Source organism: Phacochoerus africanus, chromosome 8 (genome assembly GCF_016906955.1).
Source record: "Phacochoerus africanus isolate WHEZ1 chromosome 8, ROS_Pafr_v1, whole genome shotgun sequence".
Classification (NCBI taxonomy): Eukaryota; Metazoa; Chordata; class Mammalia; order Artiodactyla; family Suidae; genus Phacochoerus; species Phacochoerus africanus.
The window spans coordinates 169,441,033-169,460,815 of NC_062551.1; the positions used below are offsets into that span (position 1 = coordinate 169,441,033).

General features: G+C 53.0%; 1 protein-coding gene across 1 annotated transcript in view; it reads left to right on the forward strand.

Annotated features, from left to right (window-relative positions):
* Positions 1-19,221, forward strand: part of SCMH1 (Scm polycomb group protein homolog 1) — a 190,374-nt gene extending 171,153 nt beyond the window's left edge. Inside the window, 4 exon segments of the mRNA XM_047789532.1 lie at positions 2,384-2,575; positions 16,960-17,102; positions 18,091-18,205; positions 18,725-19,221. Coding sequence (XP_047645488.1) covers positions 2,384-2,575; positions 16,960-17,102; positions 18,091-18,205; positions 18,725-18,762 — 488 coding nt within the window. The 3' untranslated portion in view covers positions 18,763-19,221.
* The last annotated feature ends 562 nt before the right edge of the window (positions 19,222-19,783 follow it).

A 19,783-nucleotide genomic window follows, 5' to 3' on the forward strand; every position in this document is an offset into this window, starting at 1 on the left:
TTCAAAAATGTCTAATGCACTTTTAATAAACTCCAGATGTCTTACTTTGATTTGCAGCGTCCCACGTGGTCTGGCCCCTGCCTGGCTCTCCAAGCTCGTCTCTTTGTTCCCTTTGTTTTAGATACACTACTTTTCCCCATTTCCCTGGATATTCCAAGCTGTGTCTACCTCAAGGTCTTTCTGCACGTGACCACACGGTAGCCCCAGCACTGCACTGTGGTATATACAACAGATCCTTTCCCATGATGTTACCCAAACCAAGTCAATCCTGTAGCCTTTTCCATAGAATTCTCTGCATATGGGGAATATCCTGGGTCCTGGACCACATTCTTCTCATGTGTGGTTTTTCTTAGAGATCCATGTTTAGATTATGTTTCAGATTCATTTAGGGCATTCAGTGAACCCTAAAACCAAGCACGCTATCTGGCACCCCTCTACCCTGGGCTCTCCTTCAGGGCAAGCTTAAACATCCAGTTATCAGGGAGGCCTCTCAGGGTCTCTTATTCTAAAAAAGGTCCCCCAGTTATTTTCTGTCTTCGTTGCTATTCCTTTCCTTAGTATTATTTATAATAGTTTCTTTTTTTTTTTTTTTGGCTTTTTAAGGCCGCATTCATGGCATATGGAGGTTCCCAGGCTAGGAGTCAAATCAGAGCTACAGCTGCTGGCCTACTCCAGAGCCACAGCAACACGGGATCCGAGCCACGTCTGCGACCTACACCACAGCTCATGGCAACGCCGGATCCTTAACCCACTGAGCAAGGGCAGGGACCGAACCCGCAACCTCATGGTTCCCAGTCGGATTCGTTAACCACTGCGCCACGACGGGAACTCCTGGAAATCTTTTTTTTGACCTGGTGCAGAGAACTTAGATTTGCCGCTCTAACTCTGAATGAAGAGTAAAACCAGCTTCCCGCCGTTGTCGTCTCTGCCTTTCTGTTTTCACATTTGATGCTCTCAGCATGGCAGAGGACACCGTTTCCCTCTTTCGAGGGTAAGGAAGTGAACCCTCAGAGGAGACCAACATCTTGCCTTAGATCACACACCCGGCGGAAGGCAGAGGCCCGGAAGTGGAGCCCAGACGTCCTGTTCCCTGCGTTGGGGCCCTGTTCTCGTCCCAAGAACACGGCGATGATGGTCTGTCCTGGCAAAAGAGGACCTGAAACCTCAGCTGCAGAAATGGGCGGGTGCAGGTCAGGAGTCCCGGGCCCGCAGAGACCTCTCTTCGGAACCATTTCTGGGAAGGGCTTCATCAGAGGCGCTTTCTCAGATCAGGGCGACCGGCTGTCTCCTGCTGGAGTTGACTGTAATCCCCTGGTTGCCAAGCAGCTGTAGGTGACTAGGAGAAAGTTGTCCTAAAATCAGACGCCATCCTGCCCCAGGGGCCTCACTGAATTCATTGGTCAGCAGAGGCCCCTTAAGGAATCCCAGGTGTTATCTAAATACCGGCCCTCTAAGCAAAACCACAGAGGGTGGTGTGACGCGGGCCCACACCCAAGACGTCTCCCGTGAGCAGAGACTGCGGGGCCAGGGCTGAGGACCTGACCGTTTGTGGCTGGAACCCAGTCGGGAGGGAGTCGGCCTCAGGTTCTCTTGTGCAGTGGTTAAGGGCTGGTGCCCGGCGTCGGGCCCTGGCCCAGGTGTGGACATTTCAGGACGAGGTTCCCAGGCTATTCCACAGGCTTCCGTAGCATCTCTTTGGGACTCGTCAGCTCCTCGGAAGAAAGGGGCCGCCCGTGTTCTTGTTAGGAGCCCGCGGCGCTAAGGGCAGCACCTTGCCTGTGAAGTGGCAGAGCCAGCTCCTAACACAGGCTGGGCGCTCCATGCCCGCGTCCTCCCCACGCCCAACTCTAGCTTCCTTGGAGTGTCTCCGTAGAAGCAGGCAAAGCCAGAAGGAGAGAGGGAACAGGGGGGCAGATCCGTTAGAGACAAGCCTCGAGCCAGGCCTCAAGATGTCCTGCTGGCTGAGAGGGTCAGTCTGTACAGCGCCCTCATCCAAACAAATGCGTCTCTGTTTCAGCAGCCCCTTCCCACCTATCACCTTGGGTGTTAGGCAGCCTCCTCCCAGGATAGCTTTCTTTTTTTTTTTTTTAAGGTTCTCTTTACCGAGAAAAAGCATAAGACATCCAGACCAGAAGAAAACTCAGAGACATCTAGTCTAAGAAAACGTCTCTGAGCAAAGCCAGGTGCAGAGAGTGGCACTGGCCTGGCCACGGCCCCTTCGTGAGAGCCAGAGCCACAACTGGTACCCAGGCCTCCGGAGCCCCTGCCCAAGGCTTTCTGTTTTGCTGCCTCTTACTCCACACACATGGGTTCCTAGGAGCCAGTGTCCTGGCAGTCTTTCCAGGCTAGTCCCTGCTCTAACTCTGGTTTTACTGTTTTCCAGGTGAGAGCTTTACCCTGGGAAATAGTCTGGCCCGGTCCTTGGCGCCACACTCAGACTCAATGGACTCTGCCTTGAATCCCACCAGCCTTGTCAGCACCTCCCCAAATCTTCGAAGTGGGTTCCGGCCTTTGCTTCCACCCTGTGGCCTCCCGCTGAGCCCTGCCTCAGCTGTGCGCAGGCTCTGCTCCAGGGGTAAGCTTTTCAGAGCTCTGTCTCCCCTGCCTTCTCTCATTCTTTCCTTCATTCCACCCTAAGCCCCGGGAGGCCAGAAAGGACTTCATTCTGTTGTTCCCTGCCTGGTGGTCGGACTGGAGTCTGGGCTGCCATTGTGCCTGGCAAGGCATCTGGGAAGCAACGGAAGCCCTGGGGTTGGCTTGAGAAGAAGGGGACGAAGGGCCAAAGACCTAGGGCCAAAGGGACAGGGAAGGGGCCCGTCACTCGTTCACTGGCCATTTATCTGAAGACCGTCTGTGTTGGTCGTGGGGATGCAAAAGTCCATCCCTTCTTGTCCTCGAGGAGCTCAGCGTCTCGCGGGAGAGCCGAACAGTTAAATAGGTGATGGTAAAAACGACATCCGGACTGTGGCTACAGAGAGATGCTTTGGGTTGCAGGAAAATTGCAAGAAGGAAGACCTAACCCAAGCTTGGTGTCCGAGGGAGGCTTCCTTGAGAAAGTGTCTGAGATTTTTTTTCTTTTTTTTTTTTTTTTAGGGCAGCACCCGCAGCGTATGGAGGTTCCCAGGCTGGGGGTCTAATGAGAGCTGCAGCTGCCGGCCTACACCACAGCCAGAGCAACGCGGGATCCGAGCCGCATCTGCAACCTACCCCACAGCTCATGGCAATGCCGGATCCTTAACCCACTGAGCGAGGCTAGGGATTGAACCTGCAGCCTCATGGTTCCTAGTCAGATTCATTTCTGCTGCACTACAGCGGGAACTCCTGAGTTGTTTTGTTGTTGTTGTTGTTGTTGTTTTTTTGTCTTTTGTCTTTTTTGTTGTTGTTGTTGTTGCTATTTCTTGGGCCGCTCCCGCAGCATATGGAGGTTCCCAGGCTAGGGGTCTAATCGGAGCTGTAGCCACCGGCCTATGCCAGAGCCACAGCAACGCGGGATCCGAGCCGCGTCTGCAACCTACACCACAGCTCACGGCAACGCTGGATCCTTAACCCACGGAGCAAGGGCAGGGACCGAACCCGCAACCTCATGGTTCCTAGTCGGATTCGTTAACCACTGCGCCACGACGGGAACTCCTTTTTTTTTTTTTTTTTTTTAAGTATAGTTGATTTACAGTGTTTCTTCAGTTTCTGTTGAATAGCAAAGTGACCTAATCACACACAGTTCCCTGTGCTGTGCAGTAGGGCCCCATTGCCCATTCATCCCAAATACAGCAGTTTGCATCCAAAACCCCAAACTGCCTGTCCATCCCCCCCCTCTCCACCCCCCCCAGGGAGCCACAGGTCGGTTCTCCTTGTCCATGATCTGTTTCTGTTTTGCAAATAGGATCATCTGTGCCATATTTTAGGTTCCACAAATAAGCGACATCATAGGGTATTTGTCTTTTTCTTTCTGGCTTACTTCACTTAGTGTGAGAATCTCTAGTTCCATCCATGTTGCTGCTGCAAATGGCATTCATTAGTTTGTCTTTTTATGGCTAATTAATATCCCATTGTATATATGTACCGTATCTTCTTAATCCATTCATCTGTCAATGGACCCTTATGCTGTTTCCATGACTTGGCTATTGTGGATAGAACTGCAGTGAACATAGGGGTACATGTATTCTCTTTGAATGAATGTTTTGTCCAGATATATGCCCAGGAGTGGGATTGCTGGATGATAGAGTCCTTCTATATTTAGTTTTCTGAGGTGCCTGCAGACTGTTTTCCACCGTGGCTGTACCAGCTTACATTCCCACCAGCAGTGCAGGAGGGCTCCCTTTCTCCACACCGTCTCTAGCACTTGTTATTTGTGGACTTGCTAATGATGGCCATTCTCACCAGCGTGAGGTGGGACCTCATTGTAGTTTTGAATTGCATTTCTCTGATAGTGATGTTGAGCATTTTTTCATGTGCCTGTTGGCCATCCCTATGTCTTCTTTGGAGAAAAGTCTATTTAGGCTTTCTGCCCATTTCTCAGTTGGGTTTTTTGTGGTTGAGTTGTGTGAGTTGTTTGTATCTTTTGGAGATTAGGCTCTTGTCTGTTGCATCGTTTGCAAAGATTTTCTCTCATTCTGTGGGTTGTCGTTTCTTTTTTTAATGGTTTCCTTTGCTGTGCAAAAGCTTTTGAGTTTAGTTAGGTCCCGTTGTTTTATTTTCGTCTTTATTGTCATTATTCTAGGAGGTGAATCAAACAAGATGTTGCTGCGATTTATGTCAAAGAGCATTCTGCCTATGGTTTCCTTTAGGAGTTCCGTAGCATCTGGCCTTATATTTAGGTCTGTAATCCACTTCAAGTTTATTTTTGTGTATGGTGTTAGAGAGTGTTCTAATTTCATACTTTTACACGCAGCTGTCCCGTTTTCCCAGCACCGTTTATTGAAGAGACTGTCTTTCTTCCACTGTATGTTCTTGCCTTGTTTGTTGTAGATTAGTTGACCGAAGGTGCTTGGGTTTATATCTGGGCTTTCTATCCTAATTCCATTGATCTGTATTTTCTATTTTTGTGCCAGTACCACATTGTTTTGATAACTGTAGCTTTGGAGTTCCCGTCGTGGCGCAGTGGTTAACGAATCCGACTAGGAACCATGAGGTTGCGGGTTCGATCCCTGACCTTGCTCAGTGGGTTGAAGATCCTGCATTGCCATGAACTGTGGTGTAGGCTGCAGACACAGCTCAGATCCTAAGTTGCTGTGGCTGTGGTGTAGGCCGGCAGCTACAGCTCCGATTAGACCCCTAGCCTGGGAACCTCCATATGCCACAGCAGCGGCCCTAGAAAAGGCAAAAAGACCCAAAAAAAAAAAAAAACTGTAGCTTTGTAATATTGTCTGAAGTCAGGGAGCTTGATTCCTCCATTTCTGTTTTTCTTTTTCGATATTACTTTGGCTATTCGGGATCTCTTGTGTCTCTATACAAATTTCAAAATATTCTGTTCTAGTTCTGTGAAGAACGTCCTTGATTTGATAGGGATTGCGTTGAATCCATAGATTGCCTTGGGTAATATAGTCATTTTGGCAATATTGATTCTTCCAGTCCAAGAGCATGGTGTGTCTTTCCATCTGTTTGTGTCTTTGATTTCCTTCATTAGTGTCTTAAAGTTTTCAGAGAACAGGTCTTTTGTCTCTTTAGGTAGGTTTATTCCTAGGTATTTATTCTTTTTGATACATTGGTAAATGGAATGGTTTCTCTGATTTCTCTTTCTGATATTTCATTGTTAGTATATGGAAATGCAGTCGATTTCTGTATATTAGTGTTGTATCCTGCAACTTTGACAAATTCATTGATGAGTTCTACAGCTTTCTGCTAGTGTCTTTAGGATTTTCAAGGTATAGTGTCATGTCATCTGAAAATAGTGATAGTTTTACTTCTTCCTTTCCAATTTGGATTCCTTTTATTTCTAATGGTAGTGGTGAAAGTGGACTCTTTTGTCTTTTTTCTAATCTTAGTGGAAATGTTTTCAGTTTTTCGCCATTGAGAATGATGTTAGCTGTGGGTTTTTCCATATATGGCTTTTATTATATAGCCTTAGGTTCCCTCTATCCCCACTATCTGGAGAATTTTTATCAGAAACGTATATCGGAGTTCCCATTGTGGCTCGGGAAACGAATCTGACTAGCCTCCATGAAGACTCAGGTTTGATCCCTGGCCTTGCTCAGTGGGTTAAGGTCCAGCATTGCCATGAGCTGTGGTGTAGGTTACAGATGCGGCTCAAATCCCACTTTGCTGTGGCTGTGGTGTAGGCCAGCAGTGAGTAGACCCCTAGCCTGGGAACCTCCACATGCCACAAGTGTTGCCCTAAAAAGACCCCCCCCCCCAAAAAAGAAGAAGAAATGGGTATCGAATTTTGTCAAAAGCTTTTTCTGCATCTATTGAGACTATCATATGGTTTTTAATTTTTCAGTTTGTTAATGTGCTGTATCACATTGATGGATTTTTGGATATTCAAGAATCCTTGCATCCCAGGGGAAAATACCACTTGATCATGTTGTTTGATCCTTTTATTATATATTTTTATATTCCGTTTGCTAAAATTTTGTTGAAGATTTTTTTCATCTATGTTCATCAGTGATATTGGCCTGTGATTTTCACTTTCGTGGTGTCGATACCTTGTCTGGTTTTGGTATCACGGTTATGGTGGCTTCATAGAATGAGCTTAGGAGTGTTCCTTCCTCTGCTATTTTTTGGAAGAGTTTCAGAGAGTAGGTATTTTCAGGCAGTTTCAGAAGAATATGTGTCTTCTCTGAATGTTTGATAGAATTTGCCTGTGTAGCCATCAGGTCCTGGACTTTTGTTTTTTGGAAGTTTTTAAATCACATTTTCAATTTCATTACTTGCAATTGGTCTGTTCATTTTTTCAATTTCTTCCTGGTTCAGTCTTAGTAGGTTGTACCTCTGTAAGAATCTGTCCATTTCTTCTAGGTTGTCCATTTTATTAGCATATAGTTGCTTATAGTAGTCTCTTACGATCCTTTGTTTTTCCATGGAATCAGTTGTAATATCTCCTTTTTCGCTACTAATTTTAATTATTTGAGCCCTCTCTTCTTCTTGATGAGTCTGGCTAAATTTGTTTATTTTTTCAAAGAAGCAACTTTTGGTTTCGTTGATATTCTCTATTGTTTTCTTTGTCTCTATTTAATTTATTTCTACTCTGATCTTTATGATTTCTTTCCTTCTGCTAATTGTGGGCTTTGTCTGTTCTTCCTTCTCTAGTGGTTTTAGGTGGAAGTTTAGGTTGTTTATTTGAGCTTTTTCTTCTTTACTGAGATAAGATTTTATTGCTGTTAACTTCGCTCTCAGAATTGCTTTTGCTGTGTTACGTAGGTTTTGGATTGTTGTATCTTCATTGTCATTTGTCTCTAAGTATCTTTTGATTTCTTCAATGATCCATTTGTTGTTCAGTAGCATATTGTTTATAGCTTCCAGGAGTTTGTGGGTTTTGCTGCTTTTTTCTTGTAGTTGATTTCTAGTCTCAGAGCATCATGGTCAGAGAAAAATACATGAAATAATTTCAACTTTTTTAAATTTACCAAGGCTTGATCTGTGGACCAAGATGTGATCTATCCTAGAGAATGTCCCATGTGCACTTGAGAAGAACGTGTATTCTGCTGCTTTGGGATGGAAGGTTCTATAAATATCACTTAAGTCTTTCTGGTCTAAGGTGTCGTTTAAGGCCTGTTGTTTCTGTCCATTGGCTTGTCCATTGATGTAAGTTGGGTGTTGCAGTCCCCCACTGTTATTGTGTGGCTTTCAATATCTCCTTTTATGGCTTTCAGCAGTTGCCTTATATGTTGAGGTGCTCCTATGTTAGGTGCAGATATACTTACAATTGTTGTATCTTCTTCTTGGATTGATCCTTTTTGATTGTTATGCAGTGTCCTTCTTTGTCTTTTGCGATTTTCTTTAAAGTCTGTTTTGTCTGATAAGAGTATTGCTACTCCTGCTTTCCTTTGATTTCCACTTGCATGTCATGTCTTCTTCCATCCCCTCACTTTCGGTCTATGTGCGTCCCTAGACCTGAAGTGGGTCTCTTGTAAATGGCATGTATATGGGTCTGGTTTTTGTATCCACTCAACCAGTCTCTGTCTTTCAGTTGGAGCATTTAATCCACTTACATTCAGTGTAATTATGCCATAGCCATTTTATGAATTGTTTTGAATTGTTACTTTGAATCTTTTTTCTTCCCTTTTTTTGTTGTCTTCTCTTATGATTTGCTGACTGTCTTTAGTGTTGTATTTGTATTGCTTTTTCTTTTTTTAATGTGTGTGTCTATTATAGATTTTGGTTTGTGGTTCCCATTAGATTCGGATATGACCCTCTATGTGTGTACTGAATTGTTTTGGGTTGTGGTTCTCTTATTTTTAAATGCATTTTCAATGTTCTGCATTTGTCTTCTCTTCTCATATGTGCTAGTTTTGTTACCATATTTGTCAATGGGTGATTTTCTACCTTTATATTATCTTTGTCTTTACTGGTGAGTTTTCTCACTTGAAATTTTCTTTTTTCAGAGTGTGGCTTTTTCTTTGCTGCTTAAAGAAGTTCCTTTAGTAGTTGTCATAGAGCTGGTTTGGAGGTGCTGAATTTTTTAGCTTTTGCTTGTCCGAAAAGCGTTTGGTATCTCCATAGAATCTGAACGAAAGCCTTGCTGGGTGTAGTGTTCTTGGTTCTATATTCCTCCTCTTCATCACCTTAAATATATCTTGCCACCGCCTTCTAGCTTGCAGAGTCTCTGCTGAAAGATCAGCTGGTACCCTTATAGGGGTTCCTTCGTGTGCTATTTGTTGCTCTTCCCCTGTGACTCTTCATATTTTCTTTGTATTTAGTTTTCTCGGTCTGATAAGTTGTGTGTCTCACTGTGTTTCTCTTTGGGTTTATCCTCTATGGGATTCTCTGTGCTGCCTCAACTTGAGTGAATGTTTCCTTTCCCATATTAGGGAAGTTTGCGGCTGTAATTTCTTTGAATATTTTATCTGGCCCTTTATCTCTCTCTTCTCTTTCTGAAACCCCTATGACGCAAATGTTGGTATGTTTACTGTTGTCCGAGATCTCTTAGACTCTCCTCTGTTCTTTTCATTCTTTTTTTTTTGCCTTTTTTAGGGCCTCACCCACAGCATTTGGAGGTTCCCAGGCTAGGAGTCAAATCGGAACTACAGCTGCTGGCCTACACCATAGCCGTGTGGGATCCGAGCCCCATCTGCAACCTACACCACAGCTCATGGCAACACCGGATCCTTAACCCACTGAGCAAGGCCAGGGATCGAACCTGCAACTTCATGGTTCCCAGTCAGACTCATTTCTGCTGAGCCGTGATGGGAAACCCATTCTTTTTTCTTTGTTTTCCTGTGGCGGTGACCTCCACCACTCTGCCTTCCTCCTCACTTGTTCCTTTTTCTGCCTCGGTTATCCTGCTGTTGATTCCTTGCAGTTTATTTTTCCTTGCAGATATTATGCTATCCATCTTAGTCTGCTTGTTCTTTAGGTCTTCTGGTTCTCTGCTAAACATGTCTCATAACTTCTCTGTCTGTGCCTCCGCTTTTTCCCCAAGGTCTTTGCTCGTCTTTGCTGTCATCGCTCTGACTTCTTTTTCAGGTAAATACCCTATCTCCTCTTCATTTCGTTGTTTTCGTCTTGTTCCTTCATCTGAAAGCTTTTTCTTTGTCACCTCATAGTGTCTACCTTTCTAGGTTTATTGTCCCCTTGGCGGCAGGTATGTAGATGCGGCAGCGGGTGCCTTGTCTTGGAGTTCTCAGGGGTGGTAGCGGCTCACTTGTACCCAGCGCACTTGGGAGGAGCAGTGTGCTGTCCATCGTGCTACCTTCCCTGGAGCCGGGTGCCTGTTAGCAGTAGGGTCTGTGCGGGAGGTGGCAGTCGTTCACAGTTCACGGGATTGCTTTTGAGGCTGGGGGAACAGCCCTGGTGCCTGTGACCCCTCCTGCTTCCGAGTAGTTCTCGGGACCGTTCCCTGTGATTGGCAGCTTCAGCGGTTGATTCTTCGAGGCTCTGGAAACTGCTCTCTGCAGCTGCGGCGGGGGCCAGAGGAGGGACCGGGGCCTTTCTGCAGTCACTCCCTTTGGCCTGTCAACAGGGGGGGGCGTCCTCTGCAGCCCCAGAGGCAGGGGCTGCTCCCTAACTGCTGCTGAAAGGCTTTCTCTGTAGCTGTAGGGCCTACACTGTTCCAGCCGTCCCTCCGCCTGCCGGGCTGATGGCAGAGTGCTCCCTGTAGCTGCTGCGAAATAACAACCTGCACCAGCAGGCCCCTCTCGGCTCCCTGGGCTAGTCGTGCAGCATACACTGCTTCCACGTCCCTGCTTGATTGTTGGCAGGGATCACTCTGCCAACCTGCCAAGCTGGGCTGTGACTCCCGGGCTGTGTGTGTTGCTTCCAAATTCACTTTGCCCCCTCACTGGGCCTTTGGGGCTTTCCACCTGCCCACCGGGCTTCTTGCCGCTCACAGGCTCCTTCGTGCTTTTCCCAGTTCACCTCCTCTGCCCTCTGCGCAGGTCGTGACTCTCTGCCCAGCCAGCAGCAGGCCTGTCGTGACTCCCAGGAGCTTCTGCACTGTTGCTGAAATGGCTTTACCCATTTCATGGACTTTTCACCGTCCCCCGCTGGCTCAGAAGGCCCCTTGAGGAATTCCCAGGGCGATCATTCAAGCTGTTTCCAAAACAACTTTCTCTGCCCCCAGGCAAATCGAGGCTCTCTGTCTGCTCAGGAGGCCCCTTGCGGAATCCCACCCATCCACCGTTTCCCAATTCACCTTCCATCCCCTAAGAAATCGGGGCTCTGCCTGCACACCGGGCCACCTGCAGTCCCGTGAGCCTTCTTCACTGTGGCGGCAATGTCTCAGTGTTCCCCACCGGTTGCTGGCTGGGGTCATGGGGTCCCTGCTATTTCTGAGCCCCTCCGCCTGCTCCAGGGCTCCCTTCTGCTCCGCTTTCTCTGTGGCCTTAGGGCTGTGGGCCGCTCCACAGCTGTCACTACACAGCTGCTGTTCGAGGCTAGATTCTGGAGCCGGAGCCGTTGGGTCTTGCAGCCGGAGAGCCCTCACAGCGGCTGAGGCTGCAGTGGTGGATCCTGCCCCTTCCCTCCGGCACCCTCTAACCATGGTGCCTGGCCTCCAGGCCCCACCAGGATTCCCCCGCTTCCAGCTTCAGATGTGCTCGCTCCAGATCCCAGTCCCTCCAGATCCCTGCTCCTCGGCCTCGCTCCCCGGGGCAGCCAGCCCCAGCTTGCCGCCTGACTCTCATCTCCAAAGCTGCCGTTCCAGTCCTGAGCCCTGGCCACTCCACCTTGCGGTGGGACGTGCAGGGCAGCGGCTGAGCGCCCATAGAGGGCCATTTCCGTCGCGGCCGCTTCCCCCGCTGGCTGCCTCCTCCCGGGGGCGGCGCGGGGGTGGGGGGGGGGGTGGGGGGGGGTGGGGGGGGTGGGGGGGTGGGGGGGGGGGGGGGGTGGGGGGGGGTGGGGGGGGGTGGGGGGGTGGGGCAGCGGCGTCCCAGCGTCTGGGTTCTTTTCATTTTCCAGCTCCCTCCCGTGGCCACAGGCCCCGACCTGCTTTGTTTCTCCTTTTCTCTCCTTTTTTCTCTTCTTTCTTGTGTCCTGCCCGATTCTGTGAAGTCTGTCTTTCTCGGTCTGAATCCCGGGGTCTCTTGCGAGCATCCCGCCAGTTTTCTGGGTGGCGAGTTCCACATGTTGGTGGATTTCGGAGAATTTGCGGGCGTGCGTGAGCCTCCCGTCCTGCTCCACCCCCGCATCTTCCCTCCGACAGAGTCTGAGGTTTGAAGGCTCACCCATGAAAGACTCGGGGATGGCAGGCGAGGGAAGGCTCTCCAGGGAGGACGGCACAGCAGCACCCAGGGTGGGGGGGTGAGAGCCAGCTGGGTGGTGCTGGGAACTGCGCGCGCGTCCGCATTGCCGGGAAAACAGAAGGTCACATTCTGCGATGTGAGAGAGGAAAGCCTGCACGGGTCGGGGTGAACCACAGAGGACCTTGGGAACGTGTCCGAGAGTTTGGAGTTGATCTTGCAGGTATTGCAAAGCTGTGGAGGCTTTTCATCAGAGGCAAGACCGAAGCAGGCTTGTGTTTCCCGTAGCCCGTTGGCTGCTGTTGAAGGACAGATCCGAGGAAGTGTAAGACTAGAGAAACTGCTTCGGAGGCCGCTAGCGTGGGCCAGACTAGAGATTCTAAAGGCCTAGATTAGGGCAGCAGCACACGTTTTGTAGAAGAGAGAATAGATCTGAAAGCCTTTCACGAGATCAATTTAGTCAGGTTTGAGTTGTGAGAAAGGAGAAGCAGTGCCTCCCAGGTTTCTAGAAGAGTGACTGGACAGACGATGTGGGCCATTCCCTGAGGGAGAGGAGAGGGAGCCCACAGGTCCTCAAGGGGACACCCCGCAGGCAGGGCGGTGCAGCCCCATCCGCAGGGAAGGGGACTGAGCTGCGGCGAGGTGTCTGGGGATCAGCGTGTAGACAGAAGTTGAAGCCGTAGGGTGTTTGAGACCCGCTTCCCAAGAGTCTGTCTAGAAGGAAAAGAACACTTGACCAAAGAAGGAGCCCTGGGGACCAGCAAAGTTCAGGAGGGAACAGGAAGAGAATCCCACGAGACACAGGGGTCAAATGTGAGGAAAAACAGAAGGATTTTGTATTGTGGCAGCCAGAGGTACAGAGAGTGTTTGAAGAAGAGTACAACCCAACAAATGAGGTTGATGAATTTGATAAGATGAGGCCTGAGAAATATCTCCTGGACATGGTGATGAGTGGGTCGTGGCCTCAGCAAGAGCAGCCTCGGGGCGCTGGAGGGCGCTGAGGGCAGATTGCAGAGGGTGGGGTGATCACGCCGAGTTTGATGAGAAAAAGAAGGAGGCCACCTTCGGAAGAAGGTCGTGTAGGAGCTGCACTGGGGTGCAGTGGGGTCTGTGGCGTTTGGGTTGCAGGTGCAGCCCCCAGCCCAGCAGAGTGGGTTAAGGATCCACCGTTGCCACAGCTGCAGCTTAGGTTGTGACCGTGGCCCGGGTCCAACCCCTGGCCCAGGAATTCCATGTGCCTTCGGGTGGGTGGGCAAAAACGGGGGATGAAAAAGAAGGTCGTACAGAATGGGCACGTGTGGAGCATGACCGCCAGCCGACGACTCGCGCTTTCCAAGAAGCAGTCGAGACCACAGGGGAGAGGAGAAAGCAAGGCCCGGGGCCGGGGGCAGTGGGAAGGATCAGGGCTCAGTCTAGGGGCAGAAGCAGGCGCCTGCTCTCTGAGACCGAGGGAAGCGCGACCGTGGCCGGGCGGGAGTGGAGAGTGGGCCGACAGGGAGGCCCCGGGTGCGCTGAGAGGTCAGGCTGCTGTGGCGGAGACGGGAAACGAGGCCAAGGAAGTGGGTCTAGCTCTGCAGGGAGCATCAAAGGCCCAGCAATGCTCGGAGCTCGGAAACGACCTTGCCAGTGTGCAAGAGCTGTGGTTTTCTTCTGGGGTTCGTAGACACCCCGGTGCAGGGCCAGAAAAGACGGTCTGAGAATTAAGCGCTTGCGTGGCGCTCGCAAGCCAGGCGGGGCAGGGAGTGGGGCGTCGTCTGGGCTGGATCTGGGCGGGGGAGGAAGGAGCCAGGCTGGGGGAGGGGCGGGCAGGTTGTACGTGTGATGTGCGAAAGACCTTTGTGGGGTCATGGTCGTGGTGGCCACACCTCCCCGAAGTGCCGGAAAGACCAGAGCGTGGGTCAGAGAGGGGCCGCTGAGAATTTTGAGGTGGGTGTGTTCCAGGAGACGCGAGAACCAGACGGTGGCCTTGGCGGCAGGTGTTGGAAGCGGACGGGCTGGAAGCGAGGCGGTGACGCCTCTGCTCTGCTCCGGGCCTCTGCTCAGACATCACCCCGCGAGACTCTCCCGCACACGGCCCAGCGCCCTCCCACCGCCGCCACCGCCGCCCCCCCCCCCCCCCGGAGTTCCGCCGAGCAGCGCGGGCTGATGGACAGACGCGTGACACGGAGCAGTGTCCTGCCTGTGAAGGCGCGCGTGTGCTTGTAGCGTCTCTGTGCAGGTGTGTGTGCGAGTCCTGGCTCCCAGAGGAGAGGGACCGGTTAAGACGCCCCAGGAAGGACCCGTCGACGAGCACTCTCTGCTCTGCTCTCCCGGTCTCCGCCGTTGGTGCCCCTCGCGGCATCACAGCGGCATCACAGTGGACTCTCCGCAGGGAGAAGGGCTCGCTCGCAGGGCCCCCTCCCGTTTCCTGCCTGTCCCCCCTTTAAAAAGCCTTTGGCCTTGGAGCGGCTCTCATCGCCCCGCGGGCTCCCGCACGCGTCTCCCCTGGCCTGGTCCGTGTCCAGCTCTAAGCCTGAGTGGCAGGGGGCTCCGGTCTCCTCTCCAGGGAGCCGGGGCCGGCGAGGGTGCGGCAGCTTTAGAGCTGGGACTCAGCAGGAAGGAGACGGGCGGAGAGCTGCAGCCCCTGCGAGACGGAGTGGGGAGTCGGGCGCTTCCGCTCCCACGGCGCGTTTTAGCTGCTCAGGCGGCTGTTGCCCGGACCTCTCCCGGGTGGTGAGCATCAGACACGAGCAAGACAGACCTGGTCTGGTCGGGGAGACCGAAAAATACCCAAGGAACTGCTGCCTTCGCTCGTTCAGTCATTTCGCAGAGGTGTTGAGAGCAGGCCGTCTTTTATGTGCTGGGAGAGGAAGAGGCTCCTCCCGCGTGTACCCCTCTGCTAGGTGCTCGGCTCAGCTCTGCTTCGCCTCCCCCACCAGATGAGCCAGTCTCCACACACCAAGCAGTCCTGCCACGCCAGCAGTGTCCTGTAGCTGAACTCCGTTCTGACACCAGCTCCCTGGAGGTAGAATCAGATCGTACAGAACTGGGCTCAGTCCTGCGAGACTGACCACCCCCCCCACCCCGGCTTCGGATGCCAGTTCAAAGTCCGTGTTGTTACCTGTGCTTCTGACTGAGTGGCTGTAACTTAGAGACTCCCTGGTCCTCCCGTGGGTTCGATTCATTTCCTAGAGCATCTCACTGGAGCTCGGGAAAACTGTACTCACTAGATCACCAGTTTTTAATAAAGGAATACAGTTGAGGAACACGCCCTGGGAGGGGCCGAGGTCTGGGAGGGAGGGCGGCGCTCCGGGCCTCCCTGCATATGCACCCCTTTCCCAGGCCCCGCGCGCCTCGCCAACCCCGAAGCTCTTTGAACCCTGGCCTTTGGGCTTTGCAGAGGCTTCATTAGGTAGGCAGAATTGATCGAGCTTGGCCGCTGGTGGTTGAACCCCGTCTCTAGCCCTGCTCCTCTGCCCGGAGATTGAGCAGTGGGGCTGCAAGGCCCCACCTCGTAGTCACCGCAGTCACCAGGTTGGTTCCTCTGGCAACCAGCCCCCATCCCTAAAGGCTTTCCAGAAGTCACCGCGTTAACGCACTGAGGTGTGGCTGAAGGGGACCTGTTATGAATAGCAAAAGATACCTTTACGTCTCCCACCACTTAGAAAATTCCAAAAGTTTTAGGAGTTCCTGTGCAGGAAAAGGGGATGACCACACACACACACACACACACACACACACACATGTGTGTCTCCTCATTGATCACAGGGACATAGCAGGGACCAGACAGGGGAAGACAGGTAACGAACACACATGCGTGCAGCTGTTTTAGTTCGTGATATGGCTGCTGAAGGCGAGCAAAGCGAGAGTAATTAGGTTGAAAGTGATTATGTGGGGGAGTTAGTGCTTTTACTAGGCTTTCAGGAAAGGCCTCTCAGAGGAATCAGTATTTGAGATGAGACCCAAATGCTGACAAGGAATCAGATATGCGAAGATCTGGGGGAAAGAACATTTCAGACAGAGGAAATTGCAGGTCAAAGAATAAAAGCATACCTTAATCAAGAGGAAGGAAAAAGAAGCCAGAGTGTCTGGAGCTTGGACAGTAAGGGGGGAGTGGGGAGAGGAGATGAGGTCCAGCAAAGACAGGGCCAGACGCTGGGGCTCCTTCTAGGCCGTGGGAAGGGTTCGACTTTATTTCAGGCGAGCAAGTCAAGGCCACTGCACGGAGGTTTCCGGGAGGATTTTGACATGATCCAATTACGTTCTAAGGGTTGTTCTGATTACTTTGTGGAGAATAGATTCGTAGGTGACGGGTGGGGGGGAATGTGTAGAAATTGAGTTGTAACCAAGAGATGCATACTTTGTGAGATCAATTATTTCAGGATTAGACCAGAAAATTTTCATCAAGGAGCTGGTCCTTGGAGCCCACTCTCGCTTTCGCTAAGTTGGAATTTGCCAGAAGACAAGGAGAAATTGAGGGGAAAGAAGGGGGCACATTCCAGGCAGAGGGGATGAAACTGCCAGAGGCCTGTGCAGGCGATGGTCAAAGTCCAGAGCGCTCAGACCCCACGGGGGAATAGAAGGAGCTCTCTCTGAGCCAAGACTGAGGTCAAAGCTCTAAGCAGAGCACCGAATGAACATTGAGATTCCTGGCAGCCAAGGCAAAACACGTGTCTGGCTCTAGCAGAGTCACCTGTTCTCTCCAGGCCCTGGAAGAGGCACCGGATATTGTTCCCCATCGTTTTTCCCCCCTGGGCCCCAAGGACTAGGCTCTGCTCCTGCCCAGCTCCCAAGATCTCTCTAAAGATGGTCCCCAGAGCCAAGGCAAGAGGGGCCTCACCTGCCAGCCCCCCCAACTCCAGTAACCCCTTACCTCATAGGTGGCCCCTGACGCAGGTCCCCGGTGACTCACAGCCTCATTGTGACATTCCTTTCGAACGGTTCCGAAATCAGAACCACCCTTAGATTTAACTGAAGAAGAGTCTCAGGCCCCAGGCCCTTTGTGGGGAACTCTTCCCTCCCTCCATCCCTCCGCTCTGGCGCTGCCGCCAGCCTTGCCCATGGGGCCATGGGGGCAGGCCCAGGAGGGTGGGGGCATCACAGACCAGTCCCCACCCGTCATGGCAGGTGCCCGCCTATCCCGCAGGGTCGGAGCGGCACCTGGAAGGCCGGGACACCTCTCGACTGAGTGGCCGGGACCCCTCCTCGTGGACGGTGGAGGATGTGATGCAGTTTGTCCGGGAAGCGGATCCTCAGCTCGGACCCCATGCTGACCTCTTTCGCAAACACGTAGGTGTCCCTTCCTGACCTCCCGTGTCTGCTGGGAGTCCTGCTTTGCAGCTTACAGACTTTCAAAGGGCACAAGTTTGTATTTGTTCCAGGTCCCTTGAAACTAAGCACAGTCCACAGCATATAAACTTAGAGACAGGATCCAATCTTGGATCCCAAGCAGCCCTCTCTGGGCCCTGAGTTCAGCTCACTCTGCCAGTGTAGGATCTGATACCCTTCTGAGGGTGTGGCCCTGGGCTCCTCCTTGGAACGCATGCTCTCCTACCTGCGGGCCTTGGCCTGAGTGCAGAGCCAAGTTAAAGAGCCCCTGGCCACGTGGCCCCAACTCGCCAGCCTCATCAGACTTCACCCTCTACTTGCACCGTTGGGCTCTGTGGCCAGGGACTGCTGCTGATGCCTCCGCGGTGACCATGCTCCTGAGCCGGGGCTTCCTCGTAGCCCCCACGGCCTGTGCTGCTCTGCACTGGGCGCTCAGAACAGCTCCGCTACCTCTCACGGGTCAGCCCAGCCCTTCTCAGTCCTTCACGCTGGGCGGATGCGGAGGGTGCCCTCAGGTCAGGCCTGAAGGCCTCACCGCTGCTCAGGGAGTGCCTGCTTTGTGCCTGGCTCCCACAGAGGGGTCCCTGCTGTTAGGAGGAAAGGGGGCTCGCCCGGGGAGGGTCGGTATGGACGTGGTCCCGTGAGGGACACGTACCCTGACGGGGGGAGGCCTCCCGGAAAGAGCTGGGATGGAGCTGGATCGCAGGGCTCTGGCAGGGTGGGAACCTGCCTCTCGAGCAGCAGAGAAAGGAAGTGGGTGCCCGTGGGTGGAAAGAGCTTAGCCGGGGCATCAGTAGCAGGTGTATGTGGAGGGTGGCGGGAACCGTAGGCTTTCGTGCGCAGCAGGCGCGCTGGACTCCGTGTGGCTGGCACATCCCCACGTGGCCTTTCATCAGGCCCTGGGGTGGGCAGCCCCGGGCCTCTGATGTCGCCGCCCCCCCCCCCCCAGGAGATCGACGGCAAGGCCCTGCTTCTGCTGCGCAGCGACGTGATGATGAAGTACATGGGGCTGAAGCTGGGGCCCGCGCTCAAGCTCTCCTACCACATCGAGCGGCTGAAGCAGGGCAAGTTCTGAGCAGGGAGGCGCGGCCCGGACGAGGGGTCGCGCGAGGGGGCCTCCTCCTCCCGGGAGGCAGGGCCGGCGAGGGGCCCGGGCTGCCCCGGGACCCTGGGAGGCTGCGTGGAGCTGCCACGCCTGTGTCCCTCCTGCCGCGGCGTGTCCTTCCGTGAAGGGCCGAGGCGGGGCGCGCGGGCCCGGGGCTGCACGGCTCCCCCCCTCAGCCCACCTCGGCTCTGGGGTCCCCGCGTGTTTATTCCTCAGGCCCCGCCAGCCTCTCTCCGGGAGTTCAGACTCAACACCTTCCAAGTGGTGGAGGAAGGGACTGGCCCCGGGGCCTCGGGAGATGGGGCCCTGCAGTACCACTCGTGCCCCGTCCCCTCCCCAGCTGCCAGGCCTGGGGGGCATCGCGTTGCCCCGCAGCTCCCGCCTTCTCCTCGCGAGATCCACAGACTCAACTCATGGTGCAAACCTCTACCTTTTTTAAAGAAAGGCTCTCTTCTTATTGTTAATTTATTGTTTCTAGGCAAGCCCTCCAGCTCATCGCCTCTCTCCCGACACTAGATTTCCAGAGGAGGGCGGCGTCCTGCCCTGGCCCCAGACGGGCCCTCTCCAGGGAGGCGCGGCCCCTTGGCAGAGGTCGAGACCGGGCGCTCTCTTTGGGTGGACAGGCCCCTGAGCTTGGGCCACGTCGTTGCGCACGGGGAGGAGGGTCCCTGGCGCCTTCCCTCCCCGCCCCCCGGGGCCCCCTGCAGCCCCTTCTGTGGGAATGGGGGTCCCCGCCCTGCCCTGTCCCCACCAAGCTCCTTGCCTTGGCTGGAATTGCTGCTGAAGGAGGTGGGTCCCGTGGCGTTAGGGCCTCTAAGACGGCTGGGAGAGAAGGGTCCCGGCTGGGGTCTGGTCGCCCCCACTGCACTGTCCCCATGCTTCCTTTGTAAGCAAGTCAGCAGCATAGCTGCCCCTGCTGCCCTCTGGACTTATTTTACGTCAGTCTGTTTGTAAATAAAAACAATATAGATGCCAGTGTCTTTGTGGTCACCTGACAGGCAAGTCACCGTGCCGCCAAAGGGCGGGTCACTCCCCTTGTCTTGGTCTTAGCGCCTCATTTTATAAGAGGAAATTTGGGCCAGATGCTCCCCAGCAATCCCTATAGAGCGGGTTCACAGGGGCCCCAGCATCGCACAGCCCCTGGGACACGGTGAGAGCCCTTCTCTGCCCTCGAAGGGCTTTGCTCTGATGCAGCCAGGCCGCGTAGACCATACAGGGTCAACAGCTCCAAGAAGCCTCCGTGGCGGGGCGCATCCTCACCCTCATGGGGCGAAGGAGGGATGCAGGCTGGCCGAGCTTGCATTGTACCCCTTGGGCCAACCAGGGGCCGGTCCTCCAGTCCAGGGCCATCCTTCTTTGTTTGTAAAGAGGCTGCAGGAGTTCCCATCGTGGCTCAGCGGTTGGCAAACCCGACTGGTATCTATGAGGACACAGGTTCGATCCCTGGCCTTGCTCAGTGGGTTAAGGATCTGGCATTGCCACGAGCTGTGGTGTCGGTCACAGATGCAGTTCAGATCCCACGTTGCTGTGGCTGTGG